The sequence below is a fragment of the Ruditapes philippinarum genome, unplaced genomic scaffold (genome assembly GCF_026571515.1).
Source record: "Ruditapes philippinarum isolate M1 unplaced genomic scaffold, ASM2657151v2 ctg2808_1_1_1_1, whole genome shotgun sequence".
Classification (NCBI taxonomy): Eukaryota; Metazoa; Mollusca; class Bivalvia; order Venerida; family Veneridae; genus Ruditapes; species Ruditapes philippinarum.
In genome coordinates this window covers 62,113-85,554 of record NW_026866712.1, presented here as the reverse complement: position 1 = coordinate 85,554, position 23,442 = coordinate 62,113, and the positions used below count along the sequence as shown (strand labels likewise).

At 34.0% G+C, this 23,442-nt stretch overlaps 4 protein-coding genes across 4 annotated transcripts; 2 read left to right on the top strand and 2 right to left on the bottom strand.

The window, feature by feature from the left end:
- Positions 1 to 6,891: 6,891 nt before the first annotated feature.
- LOC132733442 (E3 ubiquitin-protein ligase Midline-1-like) lies at positions 6,892 to 13,912 on the top strand. Its single transcript, XM_060720084.1, has 2 exons — positions 6,892 to 7,000; positions 13,526 to 13,912. The coding sequence occupies exon 2, from the start codon at positions 13,538 to 13,540 to the stop codon at positions 13,910 to 13,912; it is 375 nt and encodes a 124-aa protein (XP_060576067.1). The 5' UTR covers positions 6,892 to 7,000; positions 13,526 to 13,537.
- A 66-nt stretch (positions 13,913 to 13,978) lies between these two features.
- On the top strand, positions 13,979 to 15,564 carry LOC132733441 (uncharacterized). Its single transcript, XM_060720083.1, has one exon. It carries the CDS (start codon positions 13,979 to 13,981, stop codon positions 15,341 to 15,343), a length of 1,365 nt encoding a protein of 454 aa, XP_060576066.1. The 3' UTR covers positions 15,344 to 15,564.
- Positions 15,565 to 17,628: 2,064 nt separating this feature from the next.
- Positions 17,629 to 18,153, bottom strand: LOC132733439 (uncharacterized). The gene has a single exon (XM_060720082.1). It carries the CDS (start codon positions 18,151 to 18,153, stop codon positions 17,629 to 17,631), a length of 525 nt encoding a protein of 174 aa, XP_060576065.1.
- Positions 18,154 to 18,477: 324 nt separating this feature from the next.
- LOC132733438 (uncharacterized) lies at positions 18,478 to 19,104 on the bottom strand. The gene has a single exon (XM_060720081.1). The coding sequence runs from the start codon at positions 19,102 to 19,104 to the stop codon at positions 18,478 to 18,480; it is 627 nt and encodes a 208-aa protein (XP_060576064.1).
- Between the last annotated feature and the right edge of the window lie 4,338 nt (positions 19,105 to 23,442).

Here is a 23,442-nt window from a genome sequence, read left to right as displayed (position 1 = left end):
CATTGACCAGTCAATAACTTGTATAAATGGCGCTTTAATAGGCAGGTGAAGTAGGGCATCCTTATACTATAGTCATGTCTAGTTAATAAGCAAAATTCATGAATTGGTTATTTATCTCGTGCGTACGACTTAGTATCTCGTGGCCACGACATAGTATCTCGTTCCCACGACTTAATTATCTCGTGCTCACGACTTAACTATCTCGTTGCCACGACTTAGTAACTTGTGGCCACGATCTAGTAACTCGTAGCCACGAGATAAATCAAAACACACACATGTCACCTTTGTGCCACCGTACTAACTTGGTCGATTTTCTTTTCATATTTGTTTTCATATTTTATTCTTTAGTTTAGTGTAGTTATCTTCTTTTACTTTAATAAGAGATGGTAGCCTAACAGCCAGAGCAGGCGGAACACCTTTTGCCTAGTCCGGCTGTACTGGTTGTTCTGGCTGACTGGAATTTACTTCCGGCTGAAAAGGCTAGCCATGCATAACACTGTAAAAACCTGTACAAAATACCATTGGTTTATTTCATTATTATATATAATTTCATATTAGATATACACTCCAACTCCGGCTATTTCGTTTAACCAGATTTAACTGTATTATTTTTGGCTTGCCGGCCTGAACAATCGGACAAGGCAAAAAAGTGAAGACTCACCAAGTATAGTTTGAAAATGTGATCAGATATATTATCTGATTTCAAAACAAGTTGTATAAAGGCAAAAACTTTATCATTAAAATATATAATTTTATGAAGGCAAAAGCTTTATCCTTATAATGTATAATATTTTAACAAAAGAAAAAAGAAAATATTTTATTACCTCTAGTTACATGTAGCAACACAATAATATACAATGTATAGTATATCAGTGACATGGTAACTAGGCATCTGAGAAAGTGAGATTGTTTGATTTATATAGATGTTGGTAATAATTATTGTTTATCAACATTTGTCAATATTGAAACGTTTTATAGAGGCGTGGGGGATCTATGATGTTTAAACATATAATAGAGATTATATGTAAGTTTAAACTTTAGTTCCCATAATTTTTGAATAAGTACAAGAAATGTTCTAATATGTCTCACGGAGGAATGGATTACAATTTATCTTTAAAATAATCAGAAATTTGACATCTAGCGTTGTATGTTGATTAGTGAAACACAACAAGAAAAGTGTCAACCAATTAGCGACTGTCATATATAATACATAACACGTACATGAATCCACGATAAGGTTGACCGTATTATCTCCCTTACATATTTATTATATACGAGTACTATAACTATATGCATAATAATTTCCAACCAAGAACCGGACTGATCAGTACTTATATATAATCTTACATCTCGCCATATTACTACGTACATCACATACCGTAAAAAAGCTTTAAAGATAATGCGACAATTTATTTTTATCCCTGACAGTCATTTAGTCAATTATCTGTATCAAGTTATTATCATCACATAGTGTTTGCATTCTATCATTCAAAATATCCAGTAATTCTAGACTTCAACAAAATCTGAAGAAAAGTTTTTAACGAACATATTAACATATTTATCTTTAATGTTAGGCTAGTGAAACAGGGACATCATTCAGATTATGATCCGTAATTATTATTTTATTTAATTAAAGTGCCATGCTATGTTTTCTATAATCTGATTTCAATAAACAAAAACAATGTCTAGTATCTAAAAAAGAATAGGATAATTAAACTTCGCGACTAATATTTTGTATACATGTATATTTGTACAACTTATGTGACGGTTTAAAGTGTGAAGTTCTAAAATCAGTTAAATATAAAATCACTGTTTGATATTGACAATTAAAGTTTATGGCACAGTTCTGTGTAATGAAATCATCGCTCGACCACGTGTTGTAACGCATTATCTCATTATTTTACATAATTATCTGATACCTTATATAAATGTAATTTGGTATTTTGTACTGTTTTTTGAAATTCTAAAAATGTCAACGTTCGTGAACTGTTGACCGGTCAATAGTTTTGGCTGTTTCCCTCGCCTGTTCTGACGTCATTGAAGTCATAGAGGATTCCCACTTGAAGCGTCCATCGATCTTGATCACGAACCAGACGTGACGTGACATAGTTAAAGTATTAAGTTTAATTATGAACATATGTGTAAAACTATTTTCTTGTTCCTTTTTTCTTCTGCAAGTACTGTTAAAATAGTAATTGATCAGGTAATAAAACAGTTATTTCATATGTGATTTGGGAACAGTCAAACAGTTGTCCCTCGGTGTCGGGGAAAGTGTTTTGAACTGTTTCTACATCTACATTGTACGTCGGCGCAATCACACTTGATTATGACTCGACGGGTGGTGCTAGGTCAAGAAAAAGAAATATACAAGAAATGATAAGAAGTTAAAAGAGGTTGGATAGTACAAAGGTAGAGATATAGACAAAAAGTATGGCCAGCTACATTTCGCCTCTTCAACCCAAACCTCTCCGGTTACGGTGGCCGCTGCCGGCACAGCCTTGGATATCACTAGTGGGTACTTGTAGCTGGGCCCCTAAGGCGACTTAGAATGTGAGGGCTGATAGCCCCTGCTTGAAGGATACCAAGTCAGGGGCCTCTGCAACGGAGGCAGGTAGGCTGTTCCATAAAGTGGCTGTACGAGGGAAGAAGGAGTTCTTGTAGTACGATGTATATGTGGATGGTAGATGGAACTTCTTGGAGTGGTCACTTCTAGTGCGGCTCCGGGCAGGGTTGAGATAATCGCTGACTGGTATGTCCACAAGGTCATTGGTGATCTTGAACATCATGGTCAGCTGGGCTTTGGTCTGTCGTGACTCTAGTGTCTCCCACTCCAAGTGTTGGATCATTGAGGATACGCTGCTTGTGTTGTGGTAACGGTTCGTCACATATCTTGCAGCTCTCCTCTGGACCATCTCGAGCTTGCGTGTAAGGTCCTTGGTATAAGGGTTCCAGACGGTGGAGCAATATTCAAGGCCTGGTCACACGAGTGACATGTAGGCTGTGTTCTTGACCTGTTCATTGCTGATGCGCAGGTTGCGTCGAAGGAAGCCGAGTGTACTGTTGCCCTTCTTCACGATCTTGTCAACATGTTGATTCCAGGAGAGGTTTCCAGACATATGGACTCCGAGGTACTTGTTTGTCGAAGTCTATTCTCGAGTGTGTGGCCCTTCAAGGAGTACGGGTATATGATGGGGTTCCTCTTCCTGTGGACCCTGATTATGCTGCATTTTTCTGGGGTGGAAACTCATGCCCCAGCGTTTCTCCCACATGCCAACTTCTTCAGGTCATCCTGTAAAATGTGGCAGTCCTCTTCAGTGGTGATTTTCCCGGTAAATACCACACAGTCGTCAGCAAAGAGTCTGGCTTTGGACGTGAACATGAAGTGGCAGGTCATTGATGAAGACCAGGAAGAGTATGGGTCCGAGCACACTTCCCTGGGGGACTCCGCTGATAACGGGTGCTGGGTCGGACGTTGCTCCATCAACAACTACGCGCTGAGTGCGGCCTGTGAGAAATGCCTCAATCCACTTCAGGGTATGGTTTCTGATGCCATAATGATGGAGCTTGACAAGCAAGCGACTGTGTGGGACGCGGTGGAAGGCTTTGCTGAAGTCCAGTACTGCAAGGTCATGTTGTTTACGCCGGTCCATGGACTTGGTGAGCTCATCTGCCAGCGTTAGTAGCTGGGTTTCGCAGCTCCGCCTTCTTCTAAATCCATGCTGGCTGTCGGTGAATATCTTGTGACTATCCAGATGATTCATTATGTTGCTAACGATTATGTGCTCTAGCATCTTGCAGGCTATGCAGGTGAGGGATACCGGTCGATAGTTGCTGGCTTTGAAGCGCTCCCCTTTCTTAAATATGGCTGACATATTGGCTGTTAACCACACCTCAGGTATGCTGCCAGTAGAGAGGCACTTTTTGTAGATGACGACCAGGTATGACGAACACTGTTCAGCCATCTCCTTAAGGATGCGCGCAGAGATCATGTCTGGGCCTACTGCCTTCTTTGTGTTGAGCTTCCTGAGTAGTGTAAGCACTCCCTTGTTGGTAATCTCTATGTCAGGCATGGTGGGGGATAGTTCGCCCTCAGGATTTGGGATTTGGGATGCTGGATTTGTCCTCCCTAGTGAAAACGGATTGGTATTGGGTGTTTAGGATATTGGCTTTGTCGATTGATTCAGCATGTAACTTGCCCTTGTCTTTCAGTGGTGAAACCCCACAGTTGTCCCTTCTCAACGATTTGATGTAATTCCAGAACTTTTTTTGCTTTGATGGTTGTTCTGAGGCTGGATCATTGGCATCGATTAGGTCTTCTAAGTATCGCCAATATTCTTGTCGTTCTTTCTTTTGAGTTTCTCTTTTGGCCTGATGGTATCGCCGCCTATCCTTGAGGGAACCAGTTGATTTGAACTTGGATAGTCGTTTGTTTCTTTTTCTTTTTTACTGTCTTGGTGATCCATGGTTTGTGTATCTTGTTGCCCGAGATGGTTTCAAAACACTACCCCCTCCACCTCGGGCCAACAGTTTGACTGTTCCCAAATTACATATGAAATAACTGTATACTGTTGCCTGGTTAAGGAATAACTTCTGTCAGTTAAATAAAAATCTTGTTTTCGGTGATTTTAGCATTTCTTATGTTTAAATCAAACATTGGACACGTGTTGTACAGATATTTACATTATCTGATTCACTAGTTAATGATTGACTTTAAAAATGTGGTGCCTGGTTTTAATATACATCTATATATATATTTGAAAGACCTTGCTCTTTATGCTTAATTAAGGTCTTTTTCTTATTTCTACTTGTGCTTGAAGTAATTTTTGTCAATAATACTTTGACTTTCGAGTCAAGAGCTACATGTTCATATAATTACATATAATGAACAATTAAAAACATGCCTGCCTTGTTAATTTTCTGTCGTCTTATAGTCTAAAAATATATAGTATAAGAAACAACGAAACAATGTTTGGATGAATTCCACTTTATTTTCTTTTAATGAAGCTATTCCGACCATCTCTCAGTTCCAGCCGGTGAGGTTGTTTTGACCAACACCCGAGGTTAGTCAAAATCATCTTTCTATTTCGGCGCCATATGACCTTAATTGTGTTAATTCTGGTAGAAACCAACACATAAATATTATTTATTCTGACATTTCTATAAGCATGGTTATCCGCATGCAGTTAACATTGAAATTTCCATTTGTTTAACAATCTTTGATTTAGAAACACAGCCTTCAACCGTAAAAGCTTAAGTTAATGTGGTCAGTATGACTTATTTCCCTATAACCGTTGTATTAACTTTTTTACATTTGTAGGGCAGATTTTCGTTTCTTCGTATTTAAGGTTTATATGATTTCCAGATTACCAGAATGTCATATGTGTTTACATAACATACAACTATTGTATTATTTGAAATGTCTAAGGAATTTTTTGTTTTGTAAAAGCATTATTTATACTGCATAGTAAAGTTTTTGATATAATATTGAGTGTGTGACCAGGTTTTGCTATTTTACAGCAGTAATATGTTGCAATGTATTGTTATAAGTCTAATATAAGTCTTAAGGATTGCATTTTTGACGAAAGATTTGCATTAACATCAGCTATACGTATCGCAGGTGTATGGTGTATGGAGTGTTGCCAGGTCAGTTTCTAGTATCCCTCTACAATAACAAACAATATTTATATGAATAAATCATTTGAATAACATATAGCATTTACCCATCACAAATCAGTACAAAAATTAACGTATCTGTCACCCGTAAAACAAACAACATATCACAACAGCGTGATCAAACGATGGACAATAGGAAATCTTTATTCCAAACTAAATTAATAATACATTTACATTTCTATCAGATCATTAACAGAGGTATTTTACTCGAATACGCTGTTCCTTTCATTGTTTATTTTTACCAAGATATAACAAATACAGAGTGTCGATAATTCTTATGTAAAGCCTATATCTTTTATAACCTGAACCAATACTCACTGATACCCATTCACTATATCACAGCATAATAGCGTACGGGTTGACTGCTCGCTTCATGTACATACGCTTGTTCAAATCATAGAATGGCACTTTTGTTTTTAAAAAAAATCAAACTTAAAAGATACTTTGCAACTAAGTGAATTTAAGTTCCTCGTACACACACAAGATTATTTGAAACATTAAAGGCACATTATGCCTCAGAAACAAATATTTTTTACTTATAAAGAAGGACAAACATGAATTTTATAATATTTAAATATTGGTCTTAGAGAAAATTCGATGCTTGTTACCTAAAGAAAGAAATGATAAATGTGAAATAATTTGTCATAAAAGTAGCAAAATGTAAACAACGTAGTATTTTGACTTCCATACAAAATAATAATTTCAATTTAACTGTACTTATTGCCAAAAAGCAACTGATGAAAAAGATGGTACATGTCATTGTCAAATGAGTTACTTTTTGGATACTGTCAAATACACCAAATTTTTAAAAAAAAACTAAAGCTTTTCTAAGGCATAATGGGCTTTTAAGTTTGAAACATGTTCGCATTCAACAGAGTTAAAGCCTACTGCAATGGAAGAAAACAGATATATACAAATTTGCCAAAATTATTGAAAATATGGCACTTGAATATCGAATAAAAATACTATTAAAATATGTTTTATTACTGTTAAAAATGTTTTGCTTAACATTTTCACTTTCAGCTGTGCAAAGCATCGCATATTTGAAAATGAAACAATATCACGATTACGAATATACGATTAGACATAAAAAATGAAAAGAAAATTGAAATAGAAAAAACCTGCAAAACCTATATCATAATAGTAAGACCTATATCGTGTTCGAATTTGTTTATTTGCACGTACACAACATTCGTTTGAAACATGTAGACGGTTAAAATGTTTATTGAATTACAATAAAACTTCCGCGTTCCGACAAAATGGCGATGGAGGGCATTTGTGTAGGAGAAGTTATCCCGATTTAAATAAAGGAAAATACATTTTTGAGGTAAATATCTTGTATTTATAATTTTTGATTAGAAAATTTTCAAAAGTAATAATTAAATAGTCTAAAATGAAACTTACACAGAAAGCTAATGTATTGTAGCAGGCGAGGGGTACTTCCGAGGCAACAGATTGCAAACCTTTCACAACCTGGCTTCGCAAGTTCCTCTCCCTTTTCTTGCTACTGATTTATATAGAGCCTGAACATTGGACCCACTTCGTCTCTTTAATACTGAACCTTTACTGTAGGAAGTAACACAAATACCAAGTTTCCAGATCTAATTTTTAATAAAGATTTTTGTACGACAATGTTCTTTATTCAACTGTATAAACTTTAATGTATCAAACTATGAATTATCTGATAAACAATAAATTCTTACTTTAAAACAATAAATTCTTACTTTATGATAATTAACAAATTTAATTCATAGAACTTTCCATTCAGAATAATTGAAGAGAGAAATCATTTACTATTACTTTTAATAAAAGAGTATCTAATAAATTTAGAAAGGAAAGGGCGGTAACATGGCTTTGTAACCTTTGCAACCAATGATGCCAATGAAATCTAACCTTATAAACCAATGCTATAATTATTTCAAAACAACCAATATATCAACATGTTATTATTAAACATTTAGTTTCATAAATATAAATTAAGAATAATTATCAAAAGCAAAATCATTTAAATTAAGAATAATTATCAAAAGCAAAATCATTTAAGTCTTATACCTGAAATCTTTTCTATATTTACAAATTCAATCTCTAATAATATACTTGATATGCTGTGTGTAAATTGTGTATTCAAAATATAACAAATTATAATTTCGTTTAGTGCTAAAAAAGGGAAATAAAAAATTTAGGACCTAAGTGTCAAAAATCAGAACATTTATTTATAAACAAAGAAGGGAAACAACCTGCCCTACTACAGTATATTGAAATGATTGAAAAATAAAAAAGAGGTCGAGTCAACATGTTGATACTTGAAAAATTAGAATCCTTATACCTAACAAAGCATTATAACTTTATTTGTACATCTCACATCTTGTGCTTATTGTATTTTGAAGGAAAAACGAAAATATGCATATCTAATTCTAATTTATTATTTATCTGATTTTACAATATACAAAACAAAGGTAAATACAAGTATCATACAACCTTATGAATATTTTTGGCAGCAATTTTCTACAATTAGGATTGAAAATATGTCTGACAATCATTTAATTTAAAAATGCCTACAAAAGTAGAATTATAATCCTATACGAATTAATGTCTAAGAAATTTTCATGATTTTGTACTTTCGTTTTCTACAACCATAATTGAGCATAATTGTTTATTATACAGTAATTGTAATATCTATTTTAATAAAAAAAAAATACAGATTTTATGAATATTGTTTTCTTTTCTTTTTTGTTTTTTATGTGCTATTTTAATACTGAGTTTTTACGTTTACTGCTCTTTTTTTTTTATTAAAATTGTAAAAAAAAATTTAATAATTCATTTGTCATATTGACCGACGATTATAAGTCAAAACTTAACTGGAAAATGTCAGTAAATTATGGTTAATCTTTCAATATAATATTGTTTATTCTTAAACCATGTAATACATGTACATTTGTATTTTTCTTTATAATTTTTTAAATTATCAATCAATTGAATAATTCATAAAATCTAATTTGTAACTTTGAATAATTCCTCGGCATCTTTACTAAACACGAATAACAAATTAAATAAAATGTTTCAAAGTTGATAGTGTAATATTAATACCATAAAAAGGTACCTTTTTTCTCGATTATTACACATATTTATTGTTTTTGTCTCATGAAACATGCTTTTGTTGTTGATGTTGGTTTTTTTTCGAATTGTATGTTAATGTATAATAATAATCAATAAATTTGAGAGTTGATCTGTGTTTATAAATTATTGTATCAAATCTAAGTGACAAACATTCATTTTGGAAAAAAAGCTCAATTATCTGTAAAATATTTGTTCTGTTCTGTAACTATATCAAACATCTACTCCAAAACCGTGAGAGACCGGCCAATAAACGTGTGATACTATTCGCCGGTCACTAGTAAATCCCGGTCAAAATAGACCGGGAGAGACCGGGAATTACCTATAGGAGTACATCCCTCTATAAATAGATTTTCGGAATGTCTAGGTCATCAACTCATCATTCTATTTACAGCTTTCGGATACATGTACAACAATAACCCCCTGTGTACTACAAAATGATAAATAAAAAAACCCCGAAGAGCGCGATTTATTGACGAAAAGATTATTTCATTTGAAAATGTTTGCATTGCCAAATTCTCCAGTTCGCTATTCATTGTACATATCGCGACATTTCATTTTTAATTAATAATCAAGCACCCTCATACCGATCGGAATGATCGGCTTTTATAATGACCGACTAAAAGGCTCGACAAGTTGCCGTCGCCCTTTCACAAAATCTGATTTCATTCCATAACAGGCGCCGCGCTTCGGCGCGGACGCCAATAATAACTTAACTGTAAATGTCTTGCGAGGTTTACAAATTAATACATATATATGTAAAACATATACCGTATAAGTACTTATTTCTGCGGGCTAAATATTCTGCGATTTTTGTTAAAACAAGGGGTTTTAAATTTCTGCGTATCTTATTTCTGCGGTGTCATCATCGCATTGAAGTTTTTCTATGGTCCTCGAAGGGAGAGCATATAGTCGCCATCTTGTCCGTCTGACCTTCCGTTGTCTTGTCCGGAGCATAATTTTAAAACCCTTAGAGATAATTTGTTTAAACTTCATACAGTGGTAGAGGGCATTGAGGGGGAGTGCAGTGTCAAAGAACCATAACTCTATTTTGCCCGGTTATTGAATTATCTCCCCTTTTAGAAAAATTTTGTCCGGGACATTTTTCTAAAACTATTAGAGATATCAACATGAAACTTTGTAGGTAAATAGATCTCAATGGGTAGTTGTACAGTGCACAAGAACCATGACCCTTTTTTGCTTAATTTTGAAGTAATTGCCCTTTGTTTATTTTAACACATTGAACATTGTCCGGAACATAATTCTAAAACTATAAGAGATGTCAAGATGAAACATTGTATGTAGATAGATATCATTGGGTAGAAGTGCAGTGCAAAAGAACCATAACTCTGTTAAGCCTCATTTTGAATTATCTCCCCTTTTAGAAAAATCTTGTCCAAAACACACAGCTGTTAAACTATAAGAGATACCAACATAAAACTTTGTAGGTATATATATCTCAATGGGTAGATGTGCAGTGAACAAGAATCATAACTCTGTCTTGCCTATTTTGGAGTTATTGCCCTTTGTTTATTTTACTTTTTGAACTTTGTGTAAGGTAGATAGATCTCATTGAGTAAAAAGTGCAGTACAAAAAATAAACATAACTCCGTTTTGCCCAATTTTTTAATTATCTCCCGTTTTAAAAAAATCTTGTCCGGGAAATAACTCTCAAACTACAGGAGATATGAACATGAAACTTTGTAGGTAGATGGATCTCAATGGTTAGATGTGCAGAGCATAAGAACTTGAACTCCGCCTTGCCAAATTTTGTAGTTATTGTTCATTTTTTACATTTTGAACTTTGTCCGGGACATAACTCTGAAACCATACGAGGTATCAACAATAAACTTTGTAGGTTCATAGATCGCATTGATTTAAATGCAGTGCAAAGAAAGTCACTCTGCCTTGCCTAATTTTGTAATTATTGCACTTTGAACTTTTTCCAGGGACATAACTCTGGCACTACAAGAGGTGTACTTTCCTGCGTCCAAAACCTATTCGGGGAGCATCACCCGGCTCAAACCGGGCTCTTGTATTTCTGCGTTTTAATTAAGATATTTTTACAAAATTAACCGATACAAACAAAAAACATTTCAAGATTTGTTGATGTAACATGAACATTACTTCCGGTTAACAAGCAGACGACTTCTAATGTGTTTCATCGTAATCATCATGTATCCGTATACAAACGTTGATAAAAGAAATTAACAACGTGCAATGACATCAATTTATTGTAATACTGCATGCGTATCAATATGAAGTGTGAATAATAATAATGGAAAAATCGCACGTATCCACAAGATATTGTACAAATACAAAATGGTATGTTTATTGCACCCGTCAAACTATAACATTTTTATTTCACAAAAAAATCAAGCTTAGGGTGAGCGAAAATCATACAAACTTGATATTTATTTAAACAAAAAGAACAAGTAAAGTACTTTTTTCTAATATTTTAATCATGACGGATACATAAAGAAAAATTCTCATCTACAAAAGCCGATAACGGTACATGGTAATGTAATAATACAATACCGGTAGTTGACATATTCCGACATAGACATAGGGAAAGGCTTAATTTTCTGCGTTTCTTTTTTTGTTTGGGTCGTCAGACCAAACAAATAATGGTAGCGAAATTTCAGACCCTGATGCTGTTAATTGCAAATGCCGAAAGTAGTCCACTTTTTTTGAAGCGGTTACTTCACTTTATATGTACATTAACGCCGAAAAATTCAGGGGACATCACTGCGTAAATATTGTCAAATGATAGGCGCATTATTTTCAAGCAAAGTAGTTCCCGAATGGTCGAATATTTCTAATATTGTTTTCTTCTTTATAGATATACATGCTTATAGTAAGCTCCGTGATTATATATCTGTGTTAAACAACAGGTTTAGCGTCGAAATAATAAGAGTTACAAACACTAATTTAGAATAATATGGTTTTCTTCAGCACATATTCTTTTATCATGTAACTTCACCGTGGCCGAGGGGTTTGCACCCTCGCTTAGGAATCTAGAGGTCTGGAGTTAAAATCCCAGTTAAGGCAATTTTTCTTTTAAATTGTTTAAGTCAAATAAACATTGAATTGAATACCAGTGTTGCAATTAGTCTTATAGCCAATTTACTACAGTTAAAACACTGGAAAGCATTGGTGGCACTATAGAAAAAACCAATTGGTTTATAACCTCACAACCTTCACCTTTCTGACATTCTGAGACCCAAACAAATGCAGCGCCTTCTGTGCTTTGATTAAATCTGCGATGTCGTTATGAATCGCAGAAATAGCAGAAATAAAGTTCCCGCAGAAAAAAGTACTTATACGGTATCGCTTATTCTACAGTTCTACTTATTCTAATAATATATACCTTGTAATGTATAAATAGAGGATACTCAAGATTTTTTCTATAAATACAGTATCAATTTTCATCGTGTGGTATGAAAAAATATTTTTCGCCAGTGGCGGTAACTCCATGTGAAATATGGTAATTTTCATATCACAAGATGAAAATAAATCCAGTTGATTATGTACTTTTTAAAGAAATATTGAGAAACATTGATGAAATAAAATGCATATTTTCCTTTTCCGTATTTTTACTGTAAAAATTTATTTTTCACTGCAGTGAAACATATTTTCCGTATTTTCACTGGTGTCTTGCCGAACTACTAAGTTTCTTAATCCTGCCTTTACACAAAATTCAAGGGAATGTCTTTCAAATTGTAATGACAAAAAAAAAAGAGAAAAATGTATATAATAAACAGAAAATTTAAGTTTTTTCTAAAAATACAGGATTTATTTTCATCTTGTTATATGAAAATTATCATATATCACTCGTGGCTACCACCACTCTTTGAATATTTATTTTCATAACACTCAGTAAAAATAAATCCTGTATTTATTGAAAAAAAAATTGAATAACTTCTAAATGTATAGAAAAGAACTTGAATGTTATGTTTATTATATATTTGTTCTCTTTTTTGACCTTACAATTCATAAGACCTCTCCTATAATTTTGTGTATTGGTCGAATTAAGAAGAAAGAAGTCGCAAGTTTTCTGGACAAAATATGGGAAAATATGTTTCACTCAGTGAAAAAAAAAATTACAGTGAAAATACGAACATTTAAAAAATATATGAAAATACGCATTTTATTTTATATGTATTTCTCAATACTTCATTTATAAGTATGTATTAAAATAGTATCTTATTTCAATATGAAGAGTTTGTACTTTTTTGTTCCGCGTTTATCATTTTTACGAAGGAATATTACAAGGAATATTACAATGAAAAACAAATTTAATAAACGTTTTTGATTATGATTACGGACACAATGTATTGTCACAATTTTTTTTTTTTTTTTTTGCTTTTTTTTCGGCAAATTAACTTATCACACATTTCATAGGCCCGGTTTAATTCTTTAGAAACCCCCCTAAATTGTATCAATAACACTTTTCATGCATAACGAGGACTGACTGTTTGTTTACTATTAAAATGGAGTTCATTTTTTAAAGAAACTTCGCGTTGATTGTTATTTTTAATATTTGAAATTAAGAAATACGAATCAATTGTAAATCCATGTTTGTGTTATTAGGTTAATATTAATTGATTGGATTAAAAATGGTATGGGGTTGACATACTACTTGACAACTCAGGGCAATGAATGAAGAAACTATAAATCTATAAATAAGAAATAAGATCGTTGTATTTTGTACAATTTGTTAATAAATAAATTTCAGAACGAACCATCAATGGAAGTTCCTGGTAAACAAAAACCAAAAAAGACATTTTCTGCTTCACGGGGCTCTGATGAGGAGGACTTTCTTTTGTTCTGTATCCCGTGTGATGAAGATGGTGCCCGGGTACCAGCAAAAGGTTATTGTTCAACCTGCAATAAACATCTTTGTGGCACTTGTTACAAGCACCACAAGAAACAAACTCATTCATGTCATCATATTCTACTAGATCAAGACTCCATGCCAACTACACCAAGCGTTCCAATCGTAAAAGACGAACTTGATAGTTGTGATGATCATGAAGACGAAAAACTGAAATTTTACTGCAAAGATCATGACATCGTTGTTTGCAGTGTTTGTGTAACGCTGAATCACAGGTTGTGTAATTAGGAATACATATCGAAACTCTCGAAGCATATTCTTGACAGTGAAGAACTTAATGAAATAATTGCAGAAATGAAAGCACTGGAGGATAATTATAAATCACAGATAAAAAGAGTAAAAGATGAGATGAAAGCTATTTCTCAAAACCACGATGGCGTAATGAAGGCGATTCATCAATTCAGAAAAGAAATCAGCACGCTACTGGACGAAATGGAAAAACGTGTTGTTGAAGAAGCCGACAGCATGTTTCGTAAACAACAAACGGATCTAAATAGTTTATCAACAGATGTTCAAGAAATCACAGATGAACTGACTGAGAAACAAAAATGCTTAGATAATCTTATACAAAGAAATTGCCTTGATAAACTGTTTGTTGAAATAAAAGAAACAAAGAAACGAGTTGAAGAAATGAGGCTAAAGCAAAAACAATATACTCGTGAAGATGTTTTCCAGACGGTATCATTTGTCAAAAACAGTGATATAATCGATATGTTAAATAATAACAAGCAGCTGGGAGAACTTATTACAATGAAAACATCCATGGGTGAAAATGTTCCAGTGATGAAACCTACATCAACACCGTTTCAGGATATGATGCTAAATCTTGAGGTTGTTGAAGATATAAATTTGAATTCGTTATCGGGAAACACAGAATGTAATATAACCGGGATAGAAGTTATCAAGTCCGACAAGATAGTTATGTGTGATCACAGCGACAATAAAAATGTAAAATGCTATGATATAGTTCAGAAAAAAATTGTTTCAGAGATAAAACTAGATAATTCACCGTTTGATGTTGCAGCTTTAATGGATGATAAGTTTGTCGTTACTGTACCTGTTGACAGAAGCATTCATTTTATGTCGCTAAGAAATCAACGCATAGTTTTTGATTGTAAGGTAAATATCAACGAGCTCTGTTATGGTATTGCTTACAGCAGAGATAAACTTGTTGTGTCATGCAATGTTAATCCAGGAAAAGTTTTAGTTTTTGACCTACAAGGTAAAATATTTCAAAGTTTTTGTGGAGATAATATTCTGTTCAGCTATCCTCGTTATGTCACCGTTAATACAGCAAGAACGTATATATATGTTAGTGACTGGTGTTATCCTGTGAAGGTTGTAAAACAACTAGACTGGCAAGGGAACGTTATAAATACATACCAACCAGCACAGGCAGGAAAATATCTACGAGGTATTTGTGAATTAAATGATGGCACATTTCTTGTGTGTATGAATCAAGATAATCAAAACAATTTGCGGAGATTATCGGACAGCTGTAAGCCGTGTAAGTTAATTATAAATGGAAAACTTGGTAGATGGTACCCGGAAGCTGTAGCATACTGTAAGAAATCGAGAAAACTTTATGTGTCTTATTCTGAAAGAGGTCTTTATGGCACAAACTGTCGAATAAAAATGGTCAAAGTTGACTGGTGTTAATTTACATCATGATGAAAATTATACAGTAAGTTTGAACTTATACATGTTTCAATGTAACAGTTTAAAAGACATTATATTGTTCAAAATGATGTTTATATGATAATGACTTTTGAAATTGTATTCTGTCAATATTTTGTTTCAATGACATCAATAGTTATATAGTTGTTTTAGGAATGAATTCAATACATACCAAATTTTAAATAAAATGTTAAAGCATCACGCCTCCAGATTCATTCTAATTTTCATGAAAATTTTGAAAATGTTTTGAAAGTAAAATATTGTAAAGTGAACAAAGAAAGTAATTGACACGATGTAATCTGCACTTAAAATTCAAGTACAGTACCAAAAAGAAGTCAAAATATACAAAAATAGTCTCTATAGCGCTTATAACGGAGTACAAATATGGTTATAAATGTGACGTCCCTCTTGTGTAACGTTGGCCTGTTTGCTACACAAGAAGTGCCACACGAGTTCGTCTGGGCCCGGCTTTTGGTAGGGTAAATTATAATTGAGGCGTATAAACACTTAAACAACTTTTATTAACTTTAATTGTTTAACCACATAGAGTAATACATACAAGACAAGTAGATTCAAGTAACTAACATTTAGCAAAATATAACATTACATGTATTACGTAGATCTAATATAAATTGTCAGTAAATATCACTGTAAACTTAATTAAGTATAATAATTAGCGTTCTTAAACACTTAGATTCACAGAGCTGTTCCATAGAGCAATATCTCTTACTTTACTGAGTTTATTAATCAACGTAATATTTAACCAATTTAATTGTTCATCTCACACGCACTGTTTCACCAGATATACGTATTTACAAATCACACACGTTTAAACACATCACAAGAAAATTACGGCACTTAGAAACACAAGCTACATTAAACAATAATACAGTCAAACTCCAAGACACTCATTAATTTAATTACATAACTTACGATAATTTAACAACACTTGAAAGCGTTATTTAGTAAATACAGTATAGTTCCGGGAAGGCACAGTATTTAAACATGTACAGTATACGCGTTTAACATAGAGATTTAGCAACTTTAACACTTGCATACATTTAGATAATTTAATCGGAGCTAGGTATTTACTTAAATTAACACATGAATAATTACATTGGTAAAACTTGGACACTTCCTCACGATAAACATCTTTTTCACCCACATCAGAAATCTTAAAGTTAAGAAACTTAGAAAATAGATAAATACGGAATCCCTAAAGAAATCCCAACAGTTTTCACGGTTAAACTACCCAAAGTTTAGGTACTTAGAACATTTCACATGTTTACACTACCGAGTTAAACTTAAACTTTAGGTTCACATTTCGTAACACTGGAGATGGGCTAATTTTAACATCTAAACACAATATTTAGGTACTTTCACTTTTTATTACCTCTGGTTGGGACATCTTGGCAAATATTAGGTTAGATTGACTTTAAATCATTTTAAAGTACTGTTCTGGGTGCTAGCCCTTCACCAAATGAATACAGCGCAGATAAAAACAATATCTCGCGAAAAGATTACGTCACCGATGACGTCACAATTCTAAGTAGATGATGCGCCAAAATGGATGCCAAAACACGGATGTAAGTGAAAAATTATTAACATTTCATCAATAACATCATCTGAAAAACATCTAGAAGAATTACAGTGATGGAAATTCAAGCAACCAAGGTAAGTCTATTGATATTTATGATATTTTAAACAAGAAAGCATATAATAAGTGAAATATCTGTCCCTGAAATAATAAATTCACTGACAAGAAAATATATTTAAACAAATATGAATGTGAATACAATGCCCAGGAGTTATTTAAGTTATATAATGTAAAAACAATGACATAGAAAACATTTCAACAGTAATAACAGAACCATATTCAGTATCATATTGATAGAAATATGCATGTACACAAAATATACGGGGGTGCATTTACTTATATAAAAGTGGGTGGGGAGTGGTAAAATTAAATGCATTTAAACTAATTCCATCAAAATACATCTTTAAACATAATCAATAGTACAAACATAATATTTACATACAACATAATAATACAATATTATTTTTAATAACATTGGGTCGTTACATTGCCCCCGTCCACAAAAGTTTTGGTCCCCGAAACTCTTACATTTCTTTTACAATGTACAAGAAAAAACAACATAATTATTACACTACAACAACACCTACTTGTTCAATTTTACTTATAATAGCATGCACTAAACTTGGCAAACGATAGTACCTAGTCTCGTAGTACAACTCATATAGGTACCTTAAATCATGGGGTCATACGCCCCATTTCTTAGGTAGTTCAGCACAAACCGAAAGTGGGCTGGGTCACGGTCAATAAAATAAATATTTCCATTTTTCGGGACCATTCCTCCCTCAGACACAACTTCTGATAGAATTGAGCAAGACACTCTTTGTAGGGTTACACGAGATGCCTCAAACCTCTGACCCCCAATGTTTAAAATTATCCTTTTATTTTGGGCCCGTTGTAATAAAGGTATAATTGACTGAATTGATAAGGTGTGCTGTCCTGATGTATGTGTACCTTCCACAATATCCTTACCTGTGCTAGCATCTGTATTAATTTCGCTTTCACCCGGGGTTTCATCACAATTCGCTTCATTTTTATTTATAATTTCAGTCACTGTCTGGCCTTGAACCATATTCATGTCACCTATTTTCTCCTTCTCTTGGTTAGTACACATTTTATCACTTTCTATTTCACTTTCATTTTGCATATCATTTTGCTTTGTATTTTCAGTTACAGTCACTGTCTTACTCTTAACCATATCTAATTCACATGTTTACTCCTTCTCGTTCACTTTTCTTAACTTATCTCTATTCTCTTGGTTAGTACACCCTTTATCACTTTCTATTTCACCTTTGGTTTGCTTGGTATTTTCAGTTACAGTCCATTCTTACTCTTAACCTTAACTAATTCACAAGTTTTCTCCTTCTCGTTCACTTTTCTTATCTTATATATCTTCTCTTGTCTAGTACATCCTTTATCACTTTCTATTTCACCTTTATTTTTCTTTTATTCTTTCTCCTTGCTTTCCCTTTTCTTTTCATTTGTTATTTCCTTATTTCTGTTTTTATCAGACTAAACAGTCTTACTTACATCTGAATTTTGTTTTGCATTTTTTCTTATCTCCATATTCTTTTTCGCGTACCACATTTATTCTGCACTCTTTCTTAGTATTTTTAGATTTGTTATTTTCATCATCATTCATTACTAATTTGTTCTTCTTTTCAGGTACAGATGATTCGTTTTCAGATCCACTATCACTGGAAGATGACAAATGTGAAACTTTCCAGGCACGTTTACGTTTCCGAGTGCCAGTGGATAGATTTTTCCTAGGTTCAATTCTAGAGTCACTAGAAGATGTACTGGATGATGAGGAGCTAGATGAAGAAGAATATGAGGAAGAACTATCTGTGTGGTCTTCATAGTCAAGCTCTTCTGAGCTTATGTCCTCGAGGTCCTTCAGTTTGATTATCCTCTTTGGAGACCTCAGAGGAGAAGATCTCAGAGGAGACACAGGTTGTTTCAGCATGTGGTCAAGTTCCTCACCAGAAAATCGATCATTTTCCAACTGAGTGGGGTCATAACTATGTCTTAAAAGGCGGATTTGTATAAGATATCCTGACTCGACTTCATTAATCAAACTCGGCATTGTTTCTTTCTTCCATCTTAAGAAACGATCTAAGGCCTTATCTCTGACTCCATTTGTATCCATCTAATCAAAATCACTAATGTTTAGGTGTTCACAGGGTTGATGTCTATCCGACCTCCTTATAAAGAGTTTTCTGCATTTTAGATACTGATAAATATAATGACTGTGTTGTTCCTGAACGTGTCGGGCAGCCTGATGGTATTTTTGAAATGTCACATTTTGACAGACGACAAACAAAAACTGAAGCGAAAGACAAATAAAAAAAATAAAAACATCGTAAACAATGAACGGACATTATTGTTATTATCATTTAACATTTATCAACATCAGTATTGGATAGTTTATTATTTGAGGTGAGCTCACAAGGCTAGTTAGATACGTCCTGATACCATGATACTATTCTACCCTTATATAACGATAAACGATCATGATGCACGACTTTTGGCTTCGACCGTTTATTCAACTGAATTCGATAGACAACATCGTTTATATTTTTAACAACTACGTAAGGCCCTGTCCACTTCCGTGACAGTTTCGAACACAACCCCGGTTTAATCTGTGGTGTATATAACCAAACCATATCTCCCGCGTTATATTTATTTTGATTTAACCTATGATCATAAAGTCGTTTCTGGGAGTTACTTGCAATTGTCATATTATTTCGGGCCAGTTCATGAACTTTTTCGAGTTTGTTTTCTAAATCTACCGCAAATGAGGTCTTAGACCCTTGAGCATTTTGTTCAGGTTTCCCAATAGCTAAATCAACTGGTAAAGTCATATCCCTCCCAAACATCATCATACTCGGAGAAAAACCAGTGCTTTCTTGCACTGATGCATTATATGCCAATGTCATTATAGGTAGGTATTTATCCCAATCCCTTTGAGAAGATGCTACAAATTTTGACAACATTGCTTGAATTGTACGTAGACTTCTTTCTGCTAAGCCGTCCGATTGCGGCCGTATGGTGTCGTTCTTGTTTTGTCTATTCCAAGTATTTGGCACATTTCTTTCAAAACCTGAGATTCGAAATTCGACCCTTGGGCTGAATGAATCTGTCTAGGCACCCCGAACCCTGAAACAAACTTTACAGCAAATTTTGAAGCTATAGTAACAGCTTCTTGATTTTTAATTAGAATGGCCATTATCCACTTGGTAAAGTAGTCTACTGTATTAAGTATATATTTATGTCCTAAACTTGTCCTTGGTAAAGGCCCCATGATATCCATTGCAATTCTTTCCAAAGATAAAGGACCAGTATTTTTCAAAAATTCTAATCTACCTTCCTTCGTTGAGCAACCTTTAACAATAGAGTTGCAATCGATCAACGTTGCATCACTCTTATTGTTGACATAAAGATCACCAACATCTACAGACTCGCAGATGGTTTTCACACAAGCGTGTTCTGCTAGCTTCTGGACATTTTGAGTGTGAATATGACAATTCAGGGAACTATCTGTCGAATTGTCCCCACCCACAGGCAGAAATCATCATCTTTCATGCTAAAATCCTTCATCTCATCTCTAAATTCTCTGTCCTTTTTAAGACAAAAAGAATACTTGTCTTCTGCACGATTGCAGTAAGAACATTTGTAATCACTACATGGTCTTCTAGATAAAGCATCAGCATTAGAGTGCACACGGCCTGCTCTGTGCTTTATTTCAAAATCATAAGTTGATAATATTTCCAACCATCTTGCAATTTGTCCCTCGGGACTCTTAAAGTTCGCTAACCACCTCAGGGCCCCGTGATCACTTCTTACCATGAAGTGTCGCCCATATAAATAATGGTGGTAATGTTTCACAGCACTGATTACAGCCAATAACTCTCTTCTTGTGACACAGTACTGTCGTTCAGGTTTCGATAAATATTTTCTGTAATACGATATCACTTTTTCGTCTCCATCTTGTATTTGTGAGAGTACTACGCCTATACTAACCCCACTGGCATCCACGTCAAGGATATATTCACTTGTTGTCAAGGGGTACGCATGTACAGATGCATTGGTCAAAGCAATCTTTAGGGCTTGAAAAGCACTTTCACAATCATTTGACCAATTAAAGTTTATTCCCCTTTCTGTAAATTTATGTAGCGGTTTAGCTATAGAAGAAATATTTCTAACAACTTTTCTGTAGTAAAAACAGAGTCCCAAGAAGCTTCTTACTTCTTTAACATTTCTGGGGGTTTTCCAATCTATGACATCTTCAATTTTCCTTGAATCAGTTGCGATACCATGCCCAAGAAAACTTACTTGACGTTGGAAGAGCACGCATTTTTCAGGACTCAACTTAAGATTAGCTTCACTCATTCTACGAAAAATTTCTTCCAGAGTAGCTAAATGATCATCAAAGGTTTTAGAATATGAAATGATATCATCTAAATATACAAGACAATCTTTCCATGTAAGTCCAGCAAGTACCCGTTCCATTAACCTTTCAAAGGTCGCTGGCGAATTACACAGCCCAAATGGCATTACTGTGAACTGCCAGAGCCCACTACCTTGTACAGAAAATGCTGTTTTAGGACGATCTGTCTCAGATAAACCAACTTGCCGAAAGCCTGATTTGCAGTCAAGTGTACTAAACCAAGCCGAACCTGATAAAACATCTAAAGTATCGTCTATACTGGTAAAGGCTGAATATCCTTAACAGTACATTCATTAAGCTTTCTGAAATCACAACAAAAACGAATAGAGCCCTTAGACTTGGTTACCATCACAACAAGACTACACCATGGACTTACGGAAGGTTCGACTATTTGCTTTTCAGCCATGTCCCTAATCTCTTTTTCAGCAACTAACGGTTTTGCTAGTGGTACTCTGTATGGTGCTTGCTTAATTGGTTTAGCATTAGAAGTATCAATAGAGTGCTCCACAATATGTGTTCTACCTAAATCATCGTCCGGCTTTGAAAATACGTTTTGATACTTCATAAGCAACTTCTTAACACTCTCTTGTTCTAAGTCTGTAAAATTACATTTTGCCTTGTTAAACATCTCTTTTAGATGGTTTGGTACTTCTATACAACCTTTATTAGACGATATTGCAACTAATTCTACCATTTTAAACTCTTCAGGAACCTTAACAGGTTCATAAAAAGCTGCTACTGTGTTTCCTTATAGACAGTACACGGCTCATTGCTAAAATTTGCTAGTCGTATTGGTATTTCACCTTTCTTTAAGTCTACCAATGCCTTTGCGACAAGTATACCACTTTTCTCTGCAAATTTGAGATTTGGTTCTACTATACCTATAGTATCTGTGACAGTGCCAACTGCTTTACCAGTAATTATAACCTCTGTTTCTGAAGGTATAACTACGTTTTCTTTCACTGTAATACGACAACAGAGGTTTGAAAATGAGTCAATATTATTGAAACATTTCACTGATTCCCCGTTAATTCAGGAACATGTCTATTTATCAAACTTTCGTTTTGATATTTTGAAACATTTAGCTGTCGTTGCATATTTTGCAACTTACCATTAAACTCACTTTGATAAGATATGATAAGATCCATGGGTGAAAATGTTCCAGTGATGAAACCTACATCAGCACCGTTTCAGGATATGATGCTGAATCTTGAGGTTGTTGAAGATATAAATTTGAATTCGTTATCGGGAAACACAGAATGTAATATAACCGGGATAGAAGTTATCAAGTCCGACAAGATAGTTATGTGTGATCACAGCGAATAAAAATGTAAAATGTTATGATATAGTTCAGAAAAAAATTGTTTCAGAGATAAAACTAGATTATTCACCGTTTGATGTTGCAGCTATAACGGATGATAAGTTTTTCGTTACTGTACCTGATGACAAAAGTATTCATTTCATGTCGCTGAGAAATCAACGCATAGTTTCTGATCGTAAGGTAAATATCAACGAGGAATGTTATGGTATTGCTTACAGCAGAGATAAGCTTGTTGTGTCATGTAATGTTAATCCAGGAAAAGTTTTAGTTTTTGACCTACAAGGTTAAATATTTCAAAGTTTTTGTGGAGATAATAGTCTGTTCAGCTATCATCGTTATGTCACGGTTAATACAGCAAGAACGTCTATATATGTTAGTGACTGTGGTTATCCTGTGAAGGCTGTCAAACAACTAGACTGGCAGGGAAATGTTTTAAATACCTATCAACCAGCACAGGGAGGACATCTACGAAATATTTGTGAATTAAATGATGGCACATTTCTTGTTTGTATGAATCAAGATAGAGACAATAATTTGCGGAGAGTATCAGACAGCTGTAAGCCATGTAAATTAACGATTGATAGTTGGTACCCGGAAGCTGTGGTATACTGTAAGAAATCGAGAAGACTTTATGTGTCTTATTCTGAAAGAGAGTTTTTTGATCCAAAACATCGAATAAAAATCTTTAAGGTTGACTGGTGTTAAATAACATCATG

What these genes read in the sequence shown, in the direction of transcription:
- LOC132733442 (XM_060720084.1), top strand. Translation starts at nt 13,538, where the DNA reads ATGGAAGTTCCTGGTAAACAAAAACCAAAAAAGACATTTTCTGCTTCA.
- LOC132733441 (XM_060720083.1), top strand. Translation starts at nt 13,979, where the DNA reads ATGAAAGCACTGGAGGATAATTATAAATCACAGATAAAAAGAGTAAAA.
- LOC132733439 (XM_060720082.1), bottom strand. Translation starts at nt 18,153, where the DNA reads ATGGTTAAGAGTAAGACAGTGACTGTAACTGAAAATACAAAGCAAAAT.
- LOC132733438 (XM_060720081.1), bottom strand. Translation starts at nt 19,104, where the DNA reads ATGGATACAAATGGAGTCAGAGATAAGGCCTTAGATCGTTTCTTAAGA.